This window comes from Leptosomus discolor, chromosome 6 (assembly GCF_034619465.1).
Source record: "Leptosomus discolor isolate bLepDis1 chromosome 6, bLepDis1.hap2, whole genome shotgun sequence".
In the NCBI taxonomy this organism is placed as follows: domain Eukaryota; kingdom Metazoa; phylum Chordata; class Aves; order Leptosomiformes; family Leptosomidae; genus Leptosomus; species Leptosomus discolor.
This window is the reverse complement of record NC_141396.1, coordinates 3,662,532-3,681,845: the sequence shown is the minus strand read 5'-3', so window position 1 is coordinate 3,681,845 and position 19,314 is coordinate 3,662,532. Positions and strand designations below refer to the sequence as shown.

General features: G+C 41.1%; 1 protein-coding gene across 1 annotated transcript in view; it reads right to left on the bottom strand.

Annotated features, from left to right (window-relative positions):
* Positions 1-19,314, bottom strand: part of ADAM12 (ADAM metallopeptidase domain 12) — a 186,055-nt gene that overhangs the window by 7,965 nt on the left and 158,776 nt on the right. Inside the window, exons 13-20 of the mRNA XM_086467435.1 lie at positions 18,726-18,815; positions 16,885-17,080; positions 9,436-9,544; positions 9,130-9,328; positions 6,587-6,664; positions 4,311-4,419; positions 1,102-1,237; positions 361-469 (exon numbers count right to left, since the gene is read on the bottom strand). Coding sequence (XP_086323561.1) covers positions 361-469; positions 1,102-1,237; positions 4,311-4,419; positions 6,587-6,664; positions 9,130-9,328; positions 9,436-9,544; positions 16,885-17,080; positions 18,726-18,815 — 1,026 coding nt within the window. The remainder of the gene's footprint in view (positions 1-360; positions 470-1,101; positions 1,238-4,310; positions 4,420-6,586; positions 6,665-9,129; positions 9,329-9,435; positions 9,545-16,884; positions 17,081-18,725; positions 18,816-19,314) is intronic.

Genomic DNA, 19,314 nt, shown 5'->3' with positions numbered 1-19,314 from the left:
TGCCCTCCTCTACCTTCCACACCTCTGCAAGCAGAGAAGCAGCTAACAGCTCCCAGAGTTCTACTCCAGCGCTAGTCCTTCACCGTTCAGGCGTAGTGCTCTGGTGTAAGGCAGGCGGCTGGCTCTGTCCTGGAGACTAAACTATTACTTCTCTGCACTTCATACCTCCATCTGTCTAAAACTTGGAAGCCATAAATGTATTTTGCTGCCTACATCTTCTCTCATGTTACAAATTGTTAGCTCTACATGATATTAAGATGATGTAATAATTGTGTTTTAATAAATTACTTAAGTGAGATCCGAAATATATAATATGGGGTTTTTTTCCTTTCTTTTTTTTTTAACTGTTTAGGGACTCACTTTTTGTATGTTTGTGTTTTGTGGCTTCGTGATGAGATTTTTACTGAGAGACGCGGTATGAACATGATTAGGTTCAGATGAACTGGAAGGTCTTGCTGGACTCACAGACCTGCAATACAAATATATATTTATTGAACACAACGTTCTGCTTTAGAACATTTTTTTAAACGGTGGCCTCTTCCCAGAATGAGATTTTGCAAGGACTTTCTGACTTTCTGTAGTAAACAAGGAGAGTAAAAATTGTCTAGCGCTCATGCAAGAATAAAAATAAATATTGATTTTTTTGGAAACCAGTAGTCTGTTAAATTAGCTTCTGCAATCTGTGGAAACGCAGCTTTGTAACACCCAAGAGACTATTCTAATGAATCTAGCATTTAAACAGTAATGACCTCGAATATGAAAGTTTCAGCTCACTCGACTGAGTTTAGATAAAAGGCCATGCAATGTAATGAAACCACTGCAAGGAAATGAAAATAAAGGCAATACTTCCTTCAGTTCTTATTTTTTTATCACAAAAGAAAAGAGATATATGGTAAAATGAAAACCCGCATTATTTACTGACAATCAATAAAGTTAAACTAAACCAGGGAAAACGCTGCTGTTAATACTTGGTGGATATTTTTGTTAACGTTGGCTCTTTCTGACATATTCCCACTGTTCTGTGGGGAATGTCAAGATGACAGCTGCCATGTTTACAGGTGCTTCCTACTAATTTCTATTAATTAGGGAAAATTACCGTACCTTAGTTTCTCTATTGTTGTCTTTTTACTTGTAAACAACCATCTCATGAACGTCTTCCTTTTCAGATACATGATTGATCCAGCAAAGATGAGGCACAGAATGGTTATCAACACTCCTATGGTTAAACTCTTATTATCTGCAACAAAACACACTGAGTTACATTCTGTCGAGAGCCATCTTTATGAAATGTGTGGTGTATATGGAGCAGGACATTGCTGCCTGGCCCAGGTTCTAACTGCAGTGCAGGTGAAGTGAATAAACTATGAATGAATGACTAATAAACTCCTATTTCTTCTAGCCTGATGCTTGAATTTTGGCCTCTTAAAGTTGTTTCTTTAACATTGGGGAAAAATTGGTTAAAATACTAGAGGTCCTTTCCAACTGCACTGTTCTATTCCAGTCAGGTATCTGGGTCCAGTTGTGAACATGCCATACTCCCTCTGCACCTATGCTCAGGTCCTGCTTAGGTTGTCACCTGCAAATGGGGCCATCAGGCGCTTGGGCTGTCGGCCTCATCCAGACACCCAACAGGGTGATGGCTGTGGCAACGCTGACTGGCACCTTCTTCACAGGCTGCCTGCTGCCAGGCTGGGTGGGAGAGAAAAGGGACAGAAATGCCTAGATCATGGGTTGGTAAAGTGCAAACTTTGAAATATTCCGTCTCTCAAACACAAGCAGCAACCCTAGCTCCTTTAAAACCACATTTGGGGGGTTTCATTGCGCTTTAACACTGGGCAAACAGTCTGAAATCTGGGCTGCTGTGACCCAGCCCAGATGGCTGTCAAATCGAATCTGGAGGCAAGCAAGGAGCCGACGGAAAGCCTTCAGCAACGGTGTTGTGTGCTCTCAGAGGGATGCTCTGCTTAGCAAGGGGCTGCAGCCTTCTGTACTCGTTCCAGTTTTCAGAGTGCTTTAAGCTGCTTTAAGTACCTTGCTGGGACCCAAGTGAGGCACAACGGTGAGGTGAACCCTGACTAGATGACTTGCAGCTGAAAGGAAGCCTTATTTTTAGGAAGAGGTAAGAGGCAGCTTGGATCGTTACGGGTATGCGATACGATCATTGCCTGGAGGAGAGGATGTGATTCTTCAGGACCGCTGACCTAAAAAATGCACATCCCACAGTAGGAGAGACGTCTTTAATCTTTGCTCTGGCAACCTATCATCACTGTCTCAGTCTTCTGCTGATGGATTCTCAGCCAGCTGGCTCCCTTCTCCTGGCCTAAGCTCACTCGGGTGCTGGTGAACACAACACCGACGGAACAAGCCGCACGTGGGGCTTGATGGGGTGTGAAGCGCTGCGCCTGTTCGCTTACAGCGCTGCAGAGTAATACGTCCCTCACCATCTCTAAAAGATTAATAAAATTAATAAGCAATTTAAATTAATTAACTTCTCTACCTAACAATTACATATTTAAGGCTTCTTTGTAAGAAAAATACAGAGTGTCAAACACACAGGTTTATTCTGAGTCAGCTGGGTAAAATCAGTTACTAAATACTAATGAGACCATGTGCCTTGTTTGACTAAGATGAAAGTATTTCATTGAGCTAATCCTTCTGTAATTTGATTGAGATGTGCAAACTACTCAGATCACAACCCAAACCCCTCCATCAAGTGTTCATATTTAAATCCAAGTGTCAGCAATAGAAAATTAGGTCCTTTGGCAATTTCCATATTTGTTTATTTCCAGTATGATTGAATGCAGCACTGTGTTTGGAGAAAACACACTACCACACTATATTAAACTATTGTTAAAACAATTTTCTGTTAAATTGTTCCAAGACACAAACTGCAAGAATTATCAAGGATGTCCTGTATTTGTCTTCTCCAGTTACTGTTGACTATGCCGCACGTTTTTATAATATATTTTGTAGCTCCCTAGCTACTTAGCTTTCAGGTAAGCTGAAAAAAGACTATAATGCTTTAGAGCAAATCTTAAAAGAAAACATTTAACACACAAATAATCACACTTGTTCAGTGACTGAGCACTGTTTCTTTGCTATCTTACTGACTGGGAGATACTTAAAAAAAAAGATCTTTCAACAGTGAAATCATAACGTGAAGCTTTGTCATGGAAATGCCCATAATGTCATAAATCCAGTATTTCAGTTCAATATTCACTGTAGAGAATACAATCCACTTTGGTTTTGAAGAGTATCACTCATGTAGATAATTTTCCAGCAAGTTTTAGGGGTTTATATGTATATATATCTCTCTATATATCTAGATATATATATACACACATATATGAGTAGACTGCTTGTCCTGTCACGTACTCAGAGATAAATCAGAAACATCTCTGTGGAACTCACTAAAGTTAGATTACTCTGGAGAAAAATTTGCATGTGATGATTATCAAATCCTATAAAATTTACAATGTGTGGAAATAATTCTTTCTGAGGTTGGCCAAAGGTGAAATAAGGTACTATAGCCAATGTTCTGCAGGCTGAACAAGGGGAAATTGAAATAGAAATTATAGAAAAGTCACGTCTCCTACTACTATCATGTGTGAGGGCAACTTCTGGTAAATATGTGGAAGCTATCTATAAAACGTAGTTTCAATCTTATATGGTCAGAAATCTGCTCTTTTCCACGACACAAAAGATCCTCCTTAGAAGAACAATGTCAAATATATTTCTGATTTTTGATTATGCTATATTTTTGCATTTAAAATCATTGCAATATCCACTCTTCATTAGGAACAGAACTATAAGGAGCAGGGTGTGTGTATGATAAGGCATTTCTAGCTCAATGCATTCAGTGGACAACACTGGAGCTTGGCATATCTCAAGGTGAATCCAAGAGTACTACAACGTTCATCTACCATGGCAACAGGATTAGCTCAAGTGTGGGAGTCAGCTCCTCATCCTCGGCTTAAATCAATACCATTTCCTACTTACTGCGGTGAGCTACTAAACTTGACCATGTATCTTGAAAAAAAAAAAAAAAACAAACCAGCAGAAAGGAAAAGGCAAAGAAAGGCAAAGAACAGAACTGGCCAGGGCCACTGTGCCTTTAGTTAGGCAAAAACCCTGATGCACTCAGCATCCTTGCTTTCGCTTCCCTAACTTTTCAAGTTGGTGCCAATGCATTCAGATGAAGCCATTTGATTTACTGACTTATTTCCCCAAACTCATTGCTTACAAGGCTACACTTTGTATTTCCACTCTTTATCACGACAACCACAGGTAAAGCATGAATTTCTACTGACCTGCTTGTCTAATCGGTCCGCTGTCCATGCTGCCACCAAACCCGGGCTTGTCGCAGTAGGGGGGGGCCCAGTCAGCCTCGCAGTGACAGTTCTTTTTATTGTTGCAGACCTGCAAAACAAGACAAATGGCTTAACATGAGAAGGATTACCCTATACACTGGCTGATAAGGCCGCCTCATCATAGTGACACTTCTCAAAGAAAGAAAGCCTACGGAAGAAGAGAGATGTACTGGGATCTGCCTATTGGCACAACTGCGATGGCACAGAGCAACTCTGACTGCAAGACACCATGGAGCAAGAGGGATCCTAAAAAAGCATTATTTATTTGGCAGGTAATGGTTTGAGTTGCACCAGTTGCACCAGCTGACAACTTCAATAATATAAGGATAATCACACAACCCTCAAGTCTTATTCTCTCCTTGCCTCCAGCAGCAACAATATCTGCTTTCTAACTTCTGTTCCTTCTGCCTTCGTAGGAATGAGAGGCTCTCTACGCTGGTAAGGCTGTAAAGCTTTGTCAGCCCACTTGAGCACTCGCATTCATCAAGGGCTCGCACTAGGCTGCATACTGATTTTTCCACTGCTCAGATCCTGCAGCTCTAAGATGAACCAGTTGCTGGAAGAACATGGGAAACTGGAATCAGGGCTGAGGAAACCCTCCCTTTGGTATCACACCTGAATTGTCTATAAGGTCACAGTCCTCAATGTTCTGGTGGTTTTGATCTGAGTTAAGGAACAACTAGCAAGACCTGATTTACCAAATGCTCCCTGCAGAATAAGAGAGCTCCAAGGGACTGGAGCCCATCATCACCATCAGCCTGTTCCCGCTGCACGGAGCAGAAGGAGCTGGTAGACTCCTGGCTTTTCCCTCAGGACATCCACAGTCCCAAACACCCATCAGATGAAGGGCTGCTTTTTATCTCCCTTTGCTCCCACCCAAGCAGTGGCTATGTGACTAATCCAGAGGCTAAAGCTCCGCGCTGTGTCGACAGAATACATGAACAGGACAAAAATTTCATTGCCCAGGACAGAGGTGGCACAGTCACATGCAGCTGTTCAAGCTGATTTTTAAAGAAAGCTTTTGGGCTTAGGCCTAGTTGTCAACACGGTCCTAAATTCTGTGCTAACACCGATTGTCACCCATCTACCACTGCCATGGAGACACCACACGACCGATTAATGAAGGGGTTTCTCGGTAAGACACTAGTTCACAAGAGTTTGGAAATATGCATTTTTCTGGCAAGGTCAGCTGGCAGGCTTTCAGAAGGACTACACTGCCTGTGTCTGCAGAGTACTAAAATATCATTCACATAGCTTAGACCGGCTATGGTCATGTAAAACACAAATAAATAAGTAAATAAATTACTTTTCAAAGATAGCAAGATTAATTAAAAATATCCTTCATTAGGCATTATTGTTTAAATGAAAGCGCTACAGGAGTTCCCATCTACAATTCCACGAGGTCATTTTATGCTGCTCAGGAGTCACCAGAGGTTCTCCATCGTACAGCCATAAAGATGCCAGCCTAAGCCGACGCTCATTCCAGCACAATGGTCACACGCAGCACCATCAACACTGCCCAGCTTTTCAAACGTGGGATGATGAAGTAAGTTAAAGCATATTAAAATCCCGTCTCAGGAGAGGCCAGAGGATTTCCTACAGTTCTTCCAGTGTGGTTGCCACAGCTTTTCACAGAAACAAAGAGATCATCAGCAAATCAAGGTTAACAAGGCATAGCTTGACATAATTAACATTTTCATAACATAAACTAGGTTTCAAAACACTTCGATGTTATTAACTGATATCAGCAGATTTTTCGTCCTACACCACTTTCACACCATAAAACTCATCACTATGGTTTTACTTTATTTTAATACTTTTGGAAATGCTTTTTCATTTGACTCCCAATTCAAATGCATATTTTAACTTTTCCGTATCCACATAGAAACTAGTTTTTGAAATGTTAATGGGAATTCTTCGTGAAGGATGGTTAGACTCAAAATTGCTTTGAAGAGGACAAAATTCCTTTTTATCGCAGACTGTTAATTAAGAACAAGATAACTACTACTTGATAAATATTTCTTTGTTAAAAATAATTTAATTTCTTGCAGTTCATAGAAGGGACACTGAAAATGGAAACAGATAATAAAAAAATATTGCAGTGGCTTTGACTGATACATTACAAACAATCATAGATCCCAAAGCTACTACGTAAAATGATTTCTCGCCCAGTGTTTATTGACTGATTGTAAAAAAAGTGTTCCTATAATGCTTACTCCACGTCCATGGCACTTTGTTGCACACTTATGTACACCAAAAACACTTGTATTCTGGCACCGGCGATTAAGGCAAATCTGCAAAACAAGAGAAAAGGAGTTTCAACAAGGACAGAAGTGCTGGTGCTCGCAAGGCGTCGTGTCCCTCTGTATGTCTGCTCATCCATCAATGGCTCTTTTAGCCATTAAAGATTTCCCAATATACCCTCTGGATTGACAATGTTACATCGACAAAACCATAAGGACACCAGAATTAGGTGTCTTCTTCTTATTATCATGCCTTTGTAAGTCTTTCAGGTCCAAATCTGTGGAAGTTGAATTCCACTCTCGATCGGCATCCTGGCCAACACTGAATTTCAGACATAGTTTGTATTTGGTTGATATGCTGAGCTCGTGTAAATAAACACTCTCAGTTTCACTGAAGTGGAAATAGTGGTGAGCCGCTGGGGTTTGGGGTTTTTTTAAGCTAATTTAAAAGCCAGTAATTTGCATTCTTTCAGGACTAGGAATGCACTGAGCAGGATTCTTCCACGTACTTGATCTGGCCGCGTTCATGCCTTCACAGCAGCAGATGATTCCTCAAGGAAAGGTTCAGATCCCCTCGTGGTGTAAATTACCATAGTTCTGTTTATATTAATAGTGCAATACTTTTTCATGCTAGTAGAGAATTTAGACCCAGGACAGCCTGAATATTTAACTGCGGTCACTAATACATATGGGCTCAACATTGTCCATCAGCAAAACAGAGACCTTTCTAAGAGTTTTCCCAAGCCAAACAATTTCTTTGGTGTCAAATATAAACCAACCATATTTAGAGTGTAATAATGATCTTATAGGAAATGGAAGTAGACAAATAGAATATGCAAAGTACTAAAATCCAAATTTTTTTTTTTCCAGTTATTACGGGCGAACTTTATTCTGCCAACATAGCTGAAAATGGAGGTAAAGCGAGATTAGTACCATCTAATACCAACAAACAATCAAATGACTGATGAAGATGTCACACATGAGAAGCTATCCAACTCCGAAAAAAAAAAAAGAAATTAGGACTGGAATAACTGTTGCTATGCTATGTTGACCAAAAAAAAAAAAAAAAAGAAAAAAAAAATCACTGCACAATTTTGCTCATGTTTAAGTGCAGTTCGATTCAGTAGTACTAAAAGTCAGTCACAATAATTAGCATTAAGCAGGGAATAATGTTGAAGGAGACGACAGGGATGCTTAATCAGGGCACTTATGCCCTAGGGAGAAGGAAAAATGGAAAGGAAATTAGAGTGAATTGGCATCAACACGCATGCATGTAGAGAATATGGTCTGATTACAGCAGTATTCACAATTCAAATATTCATAGTGCAGTAGCACACAGAATTTTGATCACATTAAAATGGCTGCATTTCAAATTGTGTATCTTCAGCTTAGAAAACTCAAGAATATTTAAATTCATATTCTTAATCCATAATACAAATGCACTAATGTCCTCAAAGTAAAACATACAATTTCATAAGTATTAGCCTGTGTATTCTATAGTGTGTATGTGTATGATTAGATAGATTAGAAAGATTAAATACTCATTAGTAAAACATAACAGGGTGCTTTCCAGTGTTGAATTTTCTTTGAAAAGACGTTTTATAACAGATTGACTTAGAAATGTTGTAAGGGTTGTTTTCCTGTAACAGAACTGTAGCTTCACTAGGGATGTATTTTAAACCTCTTCCCAATGCAGTGTGATAATCCAACATAATTCAAAAGCATTCAGAAATTCAGAGGCTTACTTTACCACAAATTATCAAAGCTCTTTTTTTTTTTTTTTTCTTTTTGCGAGTAATCCACTGAGGGTACGGAAACCTTCATTTCAACGCTTCTAGGACCCCTTTCCATTCCTCCCCCACCCCGGAAACTCATGGCTGTCTCCCATCTTTCTCTGTTCCTTTCCTCACAAAAGAAAAACTAAGAATGAGGCGGCCATATGAAATTTGGACCACATTCACACTGGATAATTCGCAAAGTTTGCGAAATAAGATTGCAAAAATCAGTTTTGGTGCCTGAACATCAACGGGTTTGTCTTTTTCTAGTGGTGCATAGAGAGACAGCTCTTCCTGCAAGGAAAGAAAAAGGGGCGGGAGGGAATCAGCAGATAAAATACATTTTGAAACCTAAAGTGAAGTTAATGACAATTTTGCAATGACATAGACACTGGGAGCGCAAATACATTGAACTCCTCAGAAACTCATTAACAAGCCTGTAGTGTGTTTTGCTGTACTTTGCAGAAAACCTCTAGCCTATATGGACAGAGAACTGGGACTGACCTCAAGAAATCAGTAATAAACTCAAGCAACTTGCATTGCATCTGCAAGTCTGTAATCCAGAGCAGTGGCCAAAAGAAGAAGTGAGTGAAAGTCTGACCCAGTGTGAGCATGAGAAACAATTCTTTTGTGGAAAAAAAAAAAAAATCCCAAAGCAAAACCCAGTCAGTTTAGCACAAAATACTTGGCAGCGCGAGGGTAGTGATGTTCTCCCTGTTTGGGAGTATTTCAGAACCTTACTTTTCCATCTTCACACTTGGTTCCTGACAGCACAAGACCGGGATCGGGCATATCATCACCCAAATACACGTGGGTACCACGACACAGAATCCTGCCACCTTCCTGAAGTGGGATATTAGTTTCTATGGAAACAGCGTTGGTACCAATTACAGGTCGATTTGCTCCTCCTTGACACTGGATTTTTCCACATTTAGCATCTCTGAAGGAAATAAACACACCCAAAGCTTAGTTAAACAATTTTAAACGTCATAAGCCCTCTCCCACCACCCTTGCATCTGCCTCTGTGTTTGTAGGGAGAGACCCTACCTGGGTTCACATTTAGCAAAGGAGCTCTTGGAGTCTTTGCCACAGTTGCCGTAAGGATCACCTGCAGAATTGACTCTCTCAAAGCAGATCCCAGGAGCAGGTTTCGCACCTGAAACAAAACCTAATCAGAACTTTCATCTCATACAAGGTGTTTTTAATAATTTTCTTTGAGCTCCACTGATGCTTTAGGGGAAGGTAGGATGCGAGCAGCATATTGATGAAGCACAACAAAACAGTTCTGCTGGATCAGCATGCTAATTGAAGAGCCTGAATGTGAGGGTTTTCCGCTGTTATTTGTCTCTCTTGGCAATGCTGAGCAACAGACAATGCAGAACTCTTTTTTTTTTTTTTTTTTTCAGAATTTCTCTAGATGATCTCCCTCTTGTGCATCCTCCAAGGACACAAAAACTTTTAGCAAATGCCAAATCTAGTTTGGTGAAGAAAGACAAAGGCCAGCTGGTACGTTAACTCCCTTCTTTTGACAGGATACATGTGATTCTAGCAAGACCCCCAAGAGCTGAAGCCAAAGAAAATACTTTTCAAGAAAGGCCTTTTTAAGTGTGATTCAGAACAACAAGAAACCAGAAAAAATACAGTTGCAAACTAGAGTGCTACATGTCTCTAAAAACATGACCACATGACAAGGCAAAGTGAAAACGCTGCTCTTAGCTTAAGCCAATGTAGTGGGGAGAGGAAGGGAACCCATCCCCATCTTCATCCTCAGTAAATCTACTCCTGAGTGGAAGGGTCGTTTCTACCATGGTGGTAGAAGTAGGAATCTGGGAAGACAGGCAGCATCTGGTTCTTATCTACTGTAGTCTTTTATGATGGAGACATATCCTAATGGCAAAGGAACTTCCCTGGCAGGAGTAGAACTGGAAATGTTTGTGCAGACAGATTACTCATCCCTACGTTTTACAAGTTAAAAAGGTACTATTAGAATGTCTATTCTAATGTCTTATACAGACAATCTCCTCTTCATTTTTCCCCAGATTGTGACCAACTATTGAATATCTTCTAGGGGAAGATACCTGCCTTTATCTGAAATGTCCAAGAGGTGGAAGATCTACTTCCCTGGTCTGACTGTTGCAACAATTTATTAGTCCATGTACTAGAATTTAATCTCTTTGTTCTATTGTGAAGTGTGGCTTTTCTTTCCAGCCAGTAATTGCTGCTCCTTGCAAGATTAAGAGGCCCTTTGCTAGGGCCCTTTACTACCCCATATTTTCTTTCCATGAAGATAACTAACAGCACAATCAAGTCATTGCCAACATTTCTACCGCTCAATACACAGACTTGCTTTGAGGAGACAAGGTGGTAAGGACATACACTGGCTAAAGCTCTTAACAGATACCTGCTAGATACGTTTTTGTACTTTTGATAGATCAGCCAAGCTAAAACTGGCAAAAAAGAACTGGCAGCAAATGATGTGATAGCCTAAAGGCTGACAATACAGCATTTCTACAGCGTTCCCTGATCTTTAACAGAGGCAGAACAGCTGAGTTAATGTTACATTTTTTCAAATGTTTTGAGCCACTTCCAAGTGTGTATGCCTCTAACTGTGGGTAAAACACACCATTTATTTAAACCATCCTGAAGATTTCATTTGAAAGCCTTCAAAGACGAAGAGGGGTTTTTTTTTTAAAAAAGGGGTCAAATTTCTGGAGAAGAAAATACAGATATGATTGTAAAACTTCTAGTTAGTGTGGATCTTTTCACTAATAACTCAGAGATTAAAGCTTCAATTAATTATCTGCATTTCACAGTCAGAAGCTTGACTAATACTATATACTGCTGAACAGCAATCTAATGCTATTAAGGACAAAATATTAAAAGTTGGAGAGGCTTAAGATGGCACTCTCTTTTCCTTCTAACATTTTTACATACCGAAACCAGTAAACTTGGAAAGAAAGGCACAGAGGGAACAGAATATGAGCTGTTGGCTCCCTGGAGAGCAGGACAAGAGCTTGAAATTCTTTGGAAGATTACGATCAAGCTTACTGAGTTCAGAGTATTTCTCAAATCTGGAACTATTAAGAGGGACTCACACAGGATTCTTTCACTTCTTTTCATTAAACCACAAGCAATAATCAAAAAATCAACGAAAGCATCCAGACAAGGCACTGTGCAAAAAGCAAAAGTAAAATTTCCATTTTCAGCATATAGATTCCTCCTTGTCTTCCCAGGGCAGGCACATTAACTATTCAGCTTGATACAAACATTAACATGTGCATATACTATGCCAGCTTTAGAAGGGAAGGGGAGGGAAGGAAAAAAACATGCTGTAAGCAAGAGGCCAAGTAAAACTGCTTTTTCTCCCACATTTGAAAAGATCGACTTGCTCAGACCTACCTCACCAAAGGAAAAAGCCCCGCACCCATCTACCATGACCATATGCAATCGCGATGGGTCGCCTTTTTTCTTGGCTGGGAGCCTTGTGCCCCAGCTGGTTCAGCCAATGGTGTATGACTGGAGGCTTCCTTGGAGCACGGACACACGTTCCCTGGAGTGCTGTGTGGCTCCAAAAGGTGCCGAAAGCTAAATGAATGCTTACGCCCCATGCTTTGGCTGTAAGTGACCTACCAAAGGCTTATTTAAAAAGTGGTCTTAAAAAGAGAAAAGGGCTCACTGAAATACTAAAAGAGTTTAAGGTATTTATCTTCCTCTTTCACCTGGTGAAACTTTTTTTCTTTGGCTGTTTTTTTGGAATGTAGAAGTCAAGTGTGCTACACATGATGGAAAGCAGCCTGCAGGAAGAACACATCTGCAGCACCCTTGCAGGGCTCAGTCGCTGAGCTTTAACTCCAACCAATAACACTTGACAAGAAAAAAGATCTCACGGAGTACAAAAAAATGCTCCCCTGCCAGGCTCAGAGCAGTCTGTGTATGAAAACACCTGGTACCCAGTGATCATCTGTGGCTTGGAAACCAAAACCTTGCTTCGATTTCTGTCTTTGGTATCAAACCAAAACACGTTGTTGCTTGGGATTCAGATGGCTGTTTCCTCTCCTGACTGGTTTCTCACAATATTTGGACTTTTTTATGGATGAAAACATATCAGAGTGTAAGAAGCTGAACAGATGGAGGTACCAAGTTAAAAGGAGGTTTCCAGAGGATGCTTAAGGAAGAGAATTGCGATGCTGTGTTTCTGGAGGAAACCCATTTATCATGATTGCACCATCTAAACTGAAGCAGAAAGTCCTGTCTTTCTCTATTTTGCTACCATTACAGGCAAAAGCAAAATGATTTGTGAAAGATTTCCAGTGGTTATTAAGTGCTTGGAGCTGGATGAGCGGAGTTTATTTCACTTTACTATTGATAATCGTGACCCAGTAATTAAGGCCCTGTCAGCCTTTCCACACCAAGCCTTAGTCAAGGGATTAAATCAGCCGTTTGAAGCTGCAGAAGGTCAAAGCTCACTGCTGCAGTTGTCAGCCTGGAGACTTTTTTTTGTCTCCAAATGTGTATATTGATAAGCCCACTTCTTTCCCTATAAGGTTGCAAGAAAAGAGATGTTCTACACTTTTGGAAGTGATACAGAAAAGCTGTGTCATTTCAGATCAGCGCAAGACCTGCCGCAATGAGAAAACACCATCATGGTCTCCTGAAAAGAAGAGAGAAATTTCTGACCATGGTGCTGATTCCAAGGACAGAGAAACACCCATTACCAGGCTGACAGCAGAAAAGAAGTTCCCAACATTGCCTCAAGACTTATTTTTTTAAAAAATTATACACTCTTTATGGGTGTGGAGGGGGAAAACCCAACCTCCGAGTAACAGGCTGGAGTTCTGTTGCTCAGGCTATGCCAACTAGCACCACTGACGACTGTATAAATAAAGATAAAGATAAAAATACAGTTCTCTGTCATGTGATTTGCACCTGGATTTTATATCTCGTTGTTTGTTTTACTGCACTGATGATGCAAAGCAAACTTCCCACAAGCTTCCCTTGGCCTCTCTCTTCAGCTTGGCGATTCCTGTTGTTAAGTCTGCGCAAGAGCGAGGTGGGGTGGAGGTGTCGTTTTTTGCATTTAAGGAGCATCCTGGCTCTCACTACCCCAGCATATGGCTCAAGGCCTTTCACATCTCCAAAAGAAAAAGCCTGGCCCTAAACCTGCGATGATGGAAATGGTTTGATTTTGCTGAATTCAAATCTCGACAGTGCTTGGATAAATCAGTATTTTTGCAAAAAACCCTAAACAGTCAGCAATGGTTTGGTCCCCTCACTTAGATGGGAAGCCCATCTATTTTGCCTATGGGATTGTACCTGGAAAAAACTGCAAACCTCTTACACCAGTGACAGGCCTTTGTAACAAATACTGACCTAATAAATTACGATAGTTCCTCCCTAAACAAATGGCCGTGTCTATGCAACAAATGTAAGTATGGTCTAATTATTAAGTCAATGCCTACTGTTGGCTCCCCAAAATCGTTGGTTTTTTCCCTCTCAGGGAAATGTAGGAAAACACACAGACAAACGTCTCCTTTCTTTCCCTAAAGAGTCATTTTCTTGTCAATGTAGAAAAAGACATGAGTCTGAAGCTGAGAATCTTCTATTCCTTGGTAATCAATAATTCCTCTCTCTAAAGTAGCTTTATCTGTGTATCTAGTTGCTCTTGGACAATGCCAACGGATTACCAGACATTAACAGAAATGCACTGCTATTGATGTACCTTTCAGTCACACCGCTATCAATAGGTCAGATCAGTGCAATCTGATATTTTTGAATGCGAAATAAAAAAGGTCACAAGCAATTAATGCATGTTGCTCCGTAAGGGTAAAAATGAATTGAGGTGAGAGAGAGAGAGAGAGAGTAGACAAAATTATGTGTTCTGGGAGCAGACTGAAAGGAACTTGGTCTTTAAGAGGATTTTATGGCTGTTTTCAGAGACTGTCCCCAGGTGCTCCTCCCCTCTTTTGCACCAAGCTTTCCGTGCTGTTGCAGATAGGGAACAGCAAAAACCACTCCTCTATCTGATTTGAATTTATCCGTCGAAAGTAACAAAAAAACCACCAAGGAAATGCAAGTAATTCTTTCTGGAAACAGGTTCCTGTTGCTCAGCCTGATGTAAACAAGCTCTGATAGGGCTCATCATTTTTCTTGAACTAGATCTAAAAATATTAAGATTGACATTTATCTTTGGGCTGCTAGACATCTGCAACCTAATGAATAAAGAAAGACACACAAAAGAAGACAACGATAAGGGATTCAATATTCTGAATATTATTTTAAGAAAAGTCATTGTATTTTGTTCTGCATGGCTTTCCCTACTGGGAAGAATTAAAAAGGAATTAATGTAAATGAAGTATGATCTGTTTTTTCTTTACAGTATAGACGGTTTTTTCAAGAAACCACACAACTGCTCCTTCACTCCATGTCAACACACGCAGTTCTTAAAAACAATTCTGATCAATCACAACAATCTGGCAAAAAGGTTCAAATGTATCTTTTTGATACAAAGTCCAGCAACAACATCATAGTGTGTCAGGTCCCTTTTCCTACTGCAAGCGAGGCTTGAAAGAAAGGGGGTTTTTATCTGTACTATGATATTTTTCCAACTGCATGGCCCACATAGCCTTCTTCCGATTCCACCCCATGTCTGCCAGCTCATACTCCAACCAGATGTAAGTGTAACTGAGTCGTGGATACTCACACCCCTAAATCCAGAATATAGGCCTCGGTTTTTGCTTGAACACTATCAGCTACACTGTTTGAAGCTTTACTTTACTGGCATTATTTCTAGTTTATCCTTCCAGAAATGTGATAAGAATGAAAGCCTTTCAGTTCAGGTTTGGTAATGTCTCATCCTCCCTTTCAAAATCTTTATTCTTGGGTGTTCCCAAGCCAACTAAGGGTATTCCAGTTAAAGTCTGTTTCAGCTCTGTTCTTAACAAAGTCATCATTCTCATAAGAAGCCCCCCATAGCCTTGACCACTGGAGGCTCCACTCAGCAGTGCCCATATTGAATAGTCCCAAGAAGGAAGACAAGAAAGAATGAGGGGAGCCCGGGGACTTGCTGCGTTAGGAAACAGACCTGGCAAGGGAGCTGCAGCAATTCAGCTCCCTGACCTTTAGCTGAATTTTTCTCAGCAACTGAAATTATTAACAATCTGACTGAGTAACTTTCCATGGCATGGGAAACTGGTTCATAAGGAGATCTTGCTTCATACAAGAGAAAATGTCTCTGTATCCAGGGGATTAAAAGTCCCAGTATGACTAAAACTGGAGGCTATAATTGTACATGCTCCTATGAGCTCACATTAACTCTACGACACGAGTGGGATTCAGAGGAGTATATCAGATGCACGGTTTGTTCCACGTGGGGAGTTTAATTTTGAACTGGAACTCCTCTAACATGTAATTATACCCACATGTCCAAGCTCACCTGCTATCTGTATCAGTGGCATTATTTCTTGAGATGCTTTAATGCTCTTTAAAATAAAAATTGTGAATGGTCCAAGTCCCTGGGAAGATAACGGATAAATCCTTCAACAGGCTTCTGATGAGGGTTTTGACCGAGGGAAACATCTGTGTGTTATTATATTGACACATAAGTTTTGAAATAGAGTTGAAGGCAGAGAGATACTGAATTGAAAGAGGCTAAGGGAGCTGAAAAAGTTAGTTTAAAAGAAATAATTAAATCTAGCTCTAAATCGTGCTTCTCTTCAGGAGAGGTAAAAGCGGTTTTGCCATTTGAGAGGTAAGTGAGATGCTGAAGGAGACATGACTTGGCCCCAGCGATGCAGGAGGCAGTAGCAAAATGCTGAGTTAGCACTTGTATGTCAGTGGAAGGGCTGTAGGACGTTACAGAAAGGTGAATGGCTTTCCTGGGATATCATCTGTTTCAGATAACCCAAGAACTCATGCTACTAGAATTTTGCAAAAAAGTAAGTAAATTCCCATGGAAGAATAAAATCTCTTTCTGCTTGAGTGTCTACTGTGCTAAGAGTACTGTCAGGGCAACACCAATTAATAAAATACACACAATGACACATGAAGCTTCTGTTAATATCAAATACTGAACTCTGTTTTGGGATGTAGACAGATGTATATGTTTTTGCAGACGAGCAACTTAGAGCACAGATTACACACCAGTCTCAAAAAGGATGCGATTTCAACCCGTCAAGAGCGTTCAGCACTCAGTAGGATGACATAAGGTCATATCAAAGTCAGTATTAAATGATTTGTCTAAGCTCACCTAGCCGTGTGCAGCAGTGTTGCAGAATGAACCTAGTTGCTGTTGCTCTCTACCTCCTGCTGCAAGAAATGAACACGACTGCAAATCAAGGATAAAATGAATCACAAAATGATTCCCTCATTACTCAATTCTCCATTTCAGAAAAGAACAGGTACAGACGGATGCTGTATAAAATTCCTCCAAATCACCCACTATTTTTTTTTTTTTTTTTTCCCCAAATCTATCTCAGAAACAGATCTCCTGGTTCTCACCTTGGCCCCAGAGGGTGATGCACTGCTGCTCGTGGGTCTGGCATATGCCGTTGTAGCAATAGCCGTCCACCCTGTGGCACGCGTGCCCATCGTGCAGGTACACGTTAGCTGGGCAGTGAGGGCTGGCTCCTGTGCAAAACTCAGGCAGATCGCAGGAATTACTTGACTCTCTGCAAGAAATCCCCGCTGGTTTTAACTGCAAAACAAACAAAGCCCCTTAACTGCTGTAATTGCAGTCCACCAGAGTTATGCAGCCGTAGAACCCATGCAGCGCACAGCTTTTTCCACTGGCTCCCCACCAACTGACCGCAGAGGACAGTGCAAGGATTACGCAGCTCTCGAAACACATTTATTTGACACATGTTGCGAAGGGTTTGGCAGGAAGGAGGGCCAAACTGAACTTGCAGCTGCAAACACGGCTCACGTGGCTCAGGTCAGGAGGCAAACCCCGTCTTTAGTTTTCAAATACAAACCAAAGTCGCCAGAGTGCCTCCTGCAACCGTGCCTAGACACACAGGCACAGGAGCAGTTTGGGCTGTACTGCAAAGGCTGCTCTGTAGCACTGACCAGAAGTTGGACCAGAAACCTCTTCATCCCTACGGCTGTGACAACACAGCAGTGGCCAGGGCAGCCAGGGCACCACGTAACATTACGTTATGTGTTATGTTATGGCTCACCAGCCCCCCCTGACTCTGGAATCGGCTCCCTGATAGCTTCCTGGGATGGAGGTGCATTTCCTCGTGGAGTTGTCACTCTGTCATGAGCATCAAGATCTTGGAATCATAGAAAGGTTTTGGTTGGAAGAGACCTTGGAGATCATTGAGTCCAACCTTTGTCCTAGCTCTATCAACACCACTAAACCATGTCCCTAAGTGCAACATCTGCCCGTCTCTTAAACCCCTCCAGGGATGGTGACTCCACCACCTCCCTGGGCAGGCTGTTCCAGTGCCTGACAACCCTTTCAGTAAAGAAATTCTTCCTGATATCCAGCCTGAACCTCTTCTTCAACTTACTTGTACAACTAGTCCATATAACTGTTGTTTATGCCCTGATTTCCCTGGATAACTACATTTTTTCAGAGCTGAAGGCAACTAGCAGGTAATGGTGGAACATGACAATCTGAACGTATCAACCACAACCACAAAAGCTGGGTGTGCTCTGGGAGCAGCACTGAATTTTAACCGCATCACCACAGCACCTTCGGTAAAAAGCAAAAAGACATGAAGATCGATTTTGCTAAAAAGCACTTGCTGGCTGTTTTGATAGCTTGCTGCTACTGAGCTTTTAGGCAGATGGTTGCCACAGACACAATGGAAACTTGCTGAATGCTTTATTAGCCCATATGCAAGAGAAAGTCTGAGAATTCAAGGAGGTAAATGCCTGCAGCAAGTTGGCTTTTTATAGTACGTTAGGAATCCACAGGAGCTGATGATCTGCCATTAAAAATATATATGCTGTTGATAGAATTAATATTTTAAGAGTCTTCCCATGAAAAGAAGGTCCAGCATTTAATGACTGCTTGCCAGAGCACAACATCCTTACAAGCATGAAAAAAAATCAAAGCATAGAAAAGTTTTTTTATGAAAAAGAAGAGGTTTTGCATGAGCAAACGAAGCGGCTGCAAGTAGCACAGACATCTTTAAAAATGTCCGTTGATCTGCTCCTTCAGTGACTGTTACCATTTGAGACTTTTTTTTTAATTGCTTACATGAAATGCAAGTGTCTTAGTGACTAATGATACCAGTTTGCTTGTTCTCCATCCTCGCTTACTGCTCTGCAGTTGGGAAGATTGTGGAATTCTGCCCACCCCACCCCGATAAGAAACGTGTCCGTTGGTTCACCTGGCAGTCTTCGCAGCAAAGTCCATGTGCACACACTGCTCCCGGTTTCAAAGTACAGGTAGTTGCATTACAGCACCGGTTTGTACATTCCTAGATGGAGGACAGATTTAGAGCAGACAACTTTCAGTCACAATGAGCTGTAAATCAAGAGGCTGCCTATAGCTCTGCCAAGAAAAGCTGGGAATGAAATCATGAATTATGCATGAAATTCTACAACTTGATCCAAACAGTCTTGTCTGTCCTTAGATTCAACAAGCACAATAATTGCAGTAAAACCAGAGAAGCCATTGAGGAAGGCTGGTTTGTTCTAGCTATGGATCTAACCCCAAATATCGCAAACAACTCAAGCATGCTGATACCAACCCTGATACAGTAGTACGGTGTTTTATTTCCACAAAAATCAGTGGAATGATTCCATTGCCTCCACTGAGGATCCAGGACCTGTGTGGCAGTTACTGGGCATCACAACCACAGCTCTCTATCTTGTGATAGTTGCTCAGCAGACTTCTGTATTGCATGTGGCTGCCACAAAGAACGATGATGACACTATTCCATATAATCCCTTATCAGTGTATGCCAGTAATAGAGC